Source organism: Apus apus, chromosome 28 (assembly GCF_020740795.1).
Source record: "Apus apus isolate bApuApu2 chromosome 28, bApuApu2.pri.cur, whole genome shotgun sequence".
In the NCBI taxonomy this organism is placed as follows: Eukaryota; Metazoa; Chordata; class Aves; order Apodiformes; family Apodidae; genus Apus; species Apus apus.
Genome location: NC_067309.1, coordinates 689,227 through 695,534, shown reverse-complemented (window position 1 = coordinate 695,534; position 6,308 = coordinate 689,227). Strand labels below are relative to the sequence as shown.

Here is a 6,308-nt window from a genome sequence, read left to right as displayed (position 1 = left end):
TGGAATGGGACTGAGGGGATGAAGGTGCTGGCAGAAGGGAGAAGTTGCCCCATCCAGAGTGAGCAGTTCCTCCTCCCTGTGTTTTACAGGGTTTTTTTCAGACCATTTGCTATACAATTAATCAGAATTAAATCCAAAGAGGCACTAGTTATCTTTCATATATATATTTCAATTTATTTCAAAATCCCCACTGTACAGGCCTGGGAGGTCAAGCAGGCACCCTAGTGCCCTTTTACCTAAAACTCAAGGAATTGAGAGCAAAACAGGGCACATAAGCCAAGCTGTGGGGCAAAGCACAGGAATCAAAAATCTCCCAGGACCAGCAGCACATGGGATCCCAACTGGATGCCTGGAAAGCTTTGAGGCATCAGGAATCAAAGCAAAGGTTTTATTAAAGATGTCAGGAAAGCCCCAGGATCTGCAGCACTGCAGGAGCCGTTACAGAGAAGATGAAGCTGGAGAAGTCCAGGTTTGAAGGGAGAGCTGATCCCCCTGTTACAGAGAAAAGGAAGCTGGAGAAGTCCAGGTTTGAAGGGAAAGCTGATCCACAGGTGAGGATTTGAGGAGGAGGTGACTGGCAACACCGAAGGGTTAACACGGCTGCGTGGGATGGATAAATCCTTCCCGTGGAGCATCCAGTAGCTGCAGCCATGGAGGGATCCAACATCCCTGGGCTGATGCTGCTGGAAAACCCAGGCCTTGATCTCCCATTTAATTGTACCTTAAAAAGCAAAGAAACATCAAACAGCTTAATGGAATAGAAATTCCTCCTAGAATCAGTTTAGGAGCTTTGAGACTGCGGTGGTGAGGTTTTTGTTTGCAAAGGAGCAACAGTCTTGGAGAGGGGAGATTGAGGTGAGACATGAGGAGGAAATTCTTTAGTGTGAGGGTGGTGAGACCCTGGCCCAGGTTGCCCAGGGAAGCTGTGGCTGCCCCATCCCTGGCAGTGTTGAAGGGCAGGTTGGATGGGGCTTGGAGCAGCCTGGGCTGGTGGGAGGTGTCCCTGCCCATGCAGGGGGTGGATCTGGATGATCTTTAAGGTCCTTTCCAACCCAAACCGTTCTATGATTGCTTTGCTTTGAGGAGCACAAAGTGTTATAATATGTCTTATAAATGCAGATGATCCCACTACCATAATGTTGAAATGAAGTGCAAAGCATGGTGAGAAAAACCACCTCATCCCTTCAGAAATTATTAACTTCCCCCTGGAAATAGCTTAATTTTCCTTGTTTTATGACAGGTAAACATCAGGGAATCCAGCTGAGTCAGCAAAAATGAGCAGCAGTGCCAGGCCTAGGGAGCTGCTCTCTGCACCAAACCTGCTTCTTTGTACCCATGTTTTGAAATGATTCATTTGTCCAGTTTTCATTCACAGTGTTTGCCATTTGGGATGACTTACGTGAGTGGTGGGAACACGGCTGGGAAGGGGTTGCTGTGGGGCTCCTCCTTCATGTACCTCTTTGAGGAGCTGCTGAAAATAGGAAAACACATGGAGAGAAAACTTCCAAAAGCGAATTTTCCACTGGGTTATGGCACTTGAAGCATGGTGGGAGGTTCTTTCCCAGCCTGGTCCAATTGCCCTCCCCTTTGGTACCTGTACTGCTTGGTGTTGATGAGCCAGTGCACGAAGTCCTTGGCCTTCATCTTGTCCAGGTAGCGGGTGAAGTCACTGGTGAATGTCCCTTCCGAGTGTCGCTTGATGTTGGACATGAAGCTTTGGGCACTTTGGGATTCATATTCCTGCCATCTGCTTGGGAGGAAAAGGATGGGGCAAGAATATATGGTTTAATGCACTTTGTGGCATCCTGCATCCTCCCTGCAGGAGGTGCCCAGAGGTTGTGTGCTGTAAAGTACTTTACTGTGTGGAGCAGCCTCCAGAAAAGCTATAATAATACATAAAATTATGTTCAGTTTCAGGGTGTTCTGCCTTGCCTGGCCAGGGTTGTTCCTGATGACATGCATTAGATATGTAATATCCTGGCCTGTGTTGTCTGCTCCGGGTCTTGCTCAGCTGCTGTGGGTTTGTGCCTCCACCTGAGTCCCTGGGGGCTGTTCTGGGAGGGCACGAGGGGCTGCCCCGAGGTTTAGATCAACTTCTGCCAGCTCCAGGAAGAGCTGATGTTGGTGTCCCCTCCCTTACCTTCACCTGGCAGAAGGACCCCAAAGGGTTTTCCTCCCACCAGCCACAGGTGCAGGGTTCAGTCCCACGGGCAGAGCATCGCCCATCCTGGCTCTGCCCCACCATGTCCCTATGCCTGTCCCTGGTCTGACACAGATGAGAAATCCTGGGGGGCACACGACAACATCCCTGTGTGGGCTGCTGGAGAGCTGGGGGGCAGCTCAGCTGGATAAATACAAAGGAGGCACAGGGCAGCAGTGGGGAGGCCCCAGAGCTGGGAGGGGACTTGCAGCAGCAGGAACAGGAGGGCTGAGCTCCAACAGCCCCTGCCCAGGCCAGTTCTGCCAACACCTCCTACCTGGACGTGTCAGCTGAGTCCTCGGGGCCCACCTGCCACCCGGTGGGGATCAGCAGGGCGAGCACCAGCCCCGAGAGGCACAGCCACCCCGCGCTCAGCATCCGGCTTCCTGGAGAGGTCAAGATAGAAACACTGGGGGCTGCAGTCACCACTGGACCCCCCCAGCCTGTGCACAGAACAAATCCAGCATGAGTCAACCTCCTTCCCAGTGTCTTGGCAGCGTTTTGATGGTACCTATGAAAACTGGATCTTCACAATCACTTGTCAGCACATCTACCGTGGCTTAGGTGCAGGCACACACAGCCACAAGAACAGGCTTGTATCACCCAAAGATATAACTCGTTGCAATAAACTTGATCCCAAACCTCCCCTTTTCTATCTAGGAGCACTATTTCTAGCTTCAGCTTATCACCAGAGTGCTGGAGAACTTTCCCAGCAAAGCGGCAGCAACTCCCAAGAGTTGATTAATTAGAGTTTCACTTTTCTTACCTTTGCTGGATGCATTTGCAGTTCAGGGGGAGTAAAACGCCAACCCCCTTGCTTTATTTCCTGAAAATCAGACTTGAGGTTGCCTGTCCCCCAGCACTTCCATTCCTCTGGTTTAATTTCTTCAGAGATTGGTAGTAAAGAAGAGAGGAAAAGGCACTTACCTTCTGCACAGCCAAGCGATCCGCTAAAAGCAAGATCCTATTTTCTTCCTTCAAGCTGGTTGTGGCTGAACCCAACTCCTTCCCAGGGCTTTTAAGCTTGTTAGCAGGATGCTAAAAGCTGACAGGTAGGTCACTGGTGCTCCTGTTTTCAGTTGGATGGGTCATCATGAATCATTATAGGATTTTTTAAGTGGGGCTGTTGCAAAAAATACAGTAGTTGCCACATTTTTCAGCTTATGCCTTTGGTGTAAGGGTTTTTTTTGGTTGTTGATGCCATTTCTCTGATCTTTTCTGTTTTTTCCCCACTTCTTGGGCCAAAGGAATGACCTGTTGGTTTCCTTCTTTCAGGTGATGTGGCCCCTTATTGCCACAGTGCCTCCTGCATGGAGAAATGATGTCTCTGCCCTTTCAAACACCTTTGGTTTGACTTGAAAAACATTAAGAAAAAACAAACAACAAAAAAAAAGTCAAGCATTTGGGTATCCAAGCACTTGCTGCTGCTTTCTGCAGTGGGAGGTTCAGGACACAGCTTCTCAGCTGGACAGATACATGGTGATCCAAGCCTGAGCTTGGTCCCCATGGCCAGATCCAAAACTGGGGCCATTCACCATAATTTCTTCCACCTGGGGGTGACAGGAGGCACTGTGGGCAGCTGCAGATCTGGGTCAGTGCTTTTCCCCATGGGACATAAAGGCTCATCCCAAGAGCTGGAGGAACATCTGGAACTCATCAGGCCAAGGACAATAGTTTTGCAGGGGTGTCTCCTGGGAACTTCCCTCATTTTTTAAAATCCTCGAGTCCAGCAAAGGAAAAAAGGCTTGAGAAGAACAAAACTGGGGGTAGACTTGAAGGCCCAGAACTGGCCCTGGAGGGGAAGGTGCTGACAGCTCCAGATGGACATGGAACAAAGCCCTCATCTCCCTGAAGATGCTGGGAGGTCAGATGAGCTTTTGAGGGCTGCTTATTCGGAGGATTGATGGCAGGCTGCATTTCTGGGGCAGTTTTGAGATACTTGGGAAGCTCTTGGCTAAGGAATGCCTATAGTTCAGTGCTCGGGGGGCTAAATGTGCCCTTTTCACAAGTGGATGGTCAATAGGCAGAGAAGAGTTCAGGAAACTGGGCCGTGGTTCTCCCTCACCCAACACAAGCTGCCAGAAGAGATGTGGGCTCCAAGTCCTAGGTGCTCCACCACTTACTGTCCTCTCCTCCTGGGACCTTTCTTCTTGCAGTTGGGTACTTACTATTATTCCACCAAAGAGATTTTCTGTAATTATTGTCACTGTCAAAATATGGCTGGTGTTCAGGGGATGCTCATGTTGAAGAGCCTTTTAATTAGGGCCAACAATGGCCTAATGAGAAAGCCTGACATCAGAGAAGGAAGGTAGGAGATTAATTAGCTCAACCTTCAGAGGAGAGGTCCAGGTCTCCTACTCATCACTTGGATGGGATATTTCTTAATGCCAACAAATTAGCTGCCAATGCCATAGTATGAAATATTCCTGTGGCCCAGGAAGGCACATCAGTGACCCACAGTGGTGGAGAGCTCTGGAGAAGACAAATGCAGTTCAGCCAGCACAGTGCATGTCATGTTGCTTCGTCATTTTCTTAATCATGCCCCCCAGTGCTGGAGTGGGTTGATGTGTCCCACAGGACACTTTCTCTGCTGTCCACGGGTGGTTTTCACAGGCCCATTGGGATGCAATGATCTTCCCTTCCTAAGGGTCCTCTGTGGTCTTTCTCTTTCCACCTGGTTTGAGTTGCTGGTGGGTCTCCCAGCCCTGGGTGACAGCACGGTGGGTGCATGGACCTGTGTTTTAATATGTACGGGCAGATCTGGAATTTGTTCCATTTAGGACTTGGAGAGGTTTTTATGGACAGCAGGTGGCAGCCTCCCTCTGCCTGTCCTCCCTCTGCGTCTTCCTCTGCCTCCCTCTGCCCATCCTTCCTCTGTCCGTCCTGGTCCTGCCCTCCGGTGCCTCGCAGCCTTCTCCTCGTTGCTCAGCAGGTCCCCAAACCTCGTCCGTCCCTGCAAAGACCAAAGCAATGTGATGTCCTGCCCTGCGGGGGTGGAAGACCCCAGGCTGAGAGATGCTGTGGGTGGCAGCACAGTGATGCCCCAGCTAGTTTGGTTGGTTTGGGTTCAAAACCTTGCTCTGTAAACTTGTAAAACTGGAAGAGGGGAGATTTAGGTTGGACATCAGGAAGAAATTCTTCACTATGAGGGTGGTGAGACCTTGGTCCAGGTTGCCCAGGGAAGCTGTGGCTGCCCCATCCCTGGCAGTGTTGAAGGGCAGGTTGGATGGGGCTTGGAGCAACCTGGGCTGGTGGGAGGTGTCCCTGCCCATGCAGAGGGGGTGGGACTGGATGGTCTCTAAGGTCCCTTCCAACCCAAACCATCAATTATGCATCTTTAGAGAAGCACCTTTGAAGATAAAAGAGCATCCTGCACTGATGGAGCAGGGGCCAAAGAAAGTGATAAGGGAAAACTCCTGGACCACCAACCCTTAGATCAACTCATCCATAACCCATCCAGCCTGTGCTGCACTTTCCCTTTAGGTCCCCCCAGGACTGGCCATGTGTTTGATTTACCCATCTCTGCCAGTCTTGGTCTCTGCAACCATGGGGAGAGGGAGGAGGAGCCAGGCTGCTCTGATGGGGATGGTGGGATGTGGCCCTGCTGGCTTGTCCAAGATCAGGCTGGAAACAAGGTGAGTTTGCACTTAAACCTGCTCTTAAATCACAACACAGACCTTCCCAGCCTCCTTCTGCCACCAGTCAGCTCCTGCTCTGGGGCTCAGTTTCCCTGCCTGGAGTGACGGGGTCAGGCTGACATGCTTTGGTGCCTTGATTCTCCATGCAACAGCCTGAAGGCAACCACAAAGTCACCTGAGATACATCTAACTGCTCCACTAGTACTGGTCTGTAGCTGCAGATGCAGTTAAACCAAGAGCTGGTTAAATTTAGAGGGGTTTGCTGCAAGCAAGAAGGAATAAAGGCTTTGACTTCACCTTCTTGGATCCTCTGCAAAGAGACCTTTGTTTCCCACAGGAGTGCATTTCAGGTCCAACCCAGGAGAGCAGGGGATAGAAAAACCTTCCAATGTGTCCCTCAGGCCTGTAGTTCGGAGCCAGGTACCCTGTGAATCAGTGCTCTCAACTCTCACTTTCCCCACAGCTGCAGG

At 50.6% G+C, this 6,308-nt stretch overlaps 1 protein-coding gene across 3 annotated transcripts; it reads right to left on the bottom strand.

Annotated features, from left to right (window-relative positions):
- Positions 1-276: 276 nt before the first annotated feature.
- On the bottom strand, positions 277-3,162 carry LOC127395035 (exendin-3-like). 3 transcript variants are annotated; one of them, XM_051641437.1, is made up of 5 exons: positions 3,128-3,162; positions 2,478-2,586; positions 1,595-1,750; positions 1,400-1,471; positions 277-721 (listed from the first exon to the last, which is right to left on the bottom strand). In XM_051641437.1, the coding sequence occupies exons 2-5, from the start codon at positions 2,576-2,578 to the stop codon at positions 712-714; spliced, it is 339 nt and encodes a 112-aa protein (XP_051497397.1). In that variant the 5' UTR covers positions 2,579-2,586; positions 3,128-3,162; the 3' UTR covers positions 277-711. The 3 variants fall into 3 exon arrangements, with proteins under 3 accessions (XP_051497397.1, XP_051497399.1, XP_051497398.1); XM_051641439.1 differs by having other exon boundaries at positions 1,400-1,468; XM_051641438.1 differs by having other exon boundaries at positions 1,595-1,747.
- Positions 3,163-6,308: the final 3,146 nt, after the last annotated feature.

Excerpts from the sequence above, each read along its gene's own strand:
- LOC127395035 (XM_051641437.1), bottom strand. The coding sequence starts at position 2,578 with ATGCTGAGCGCGGGGTGGCTGTGCCTCTCGGGGCTGGTGCTCGCCCTG. Across the intron at positions 1,751-2,477 it reads GACTCAGCTGACACGTCCAG|CAGATGGCAGGAATATGAAT; the intron begins GTAGGAGGTGTT and ends TTTCCTCCCAAG. Across the intron at positions 1,472-1,594 it reads ATCAACACCAAGCAGTACAG|CAGCTCCTCAAAGAGGTACA; the intron begins GTACCAAAGGGG and ends TCCTATTTTCAG.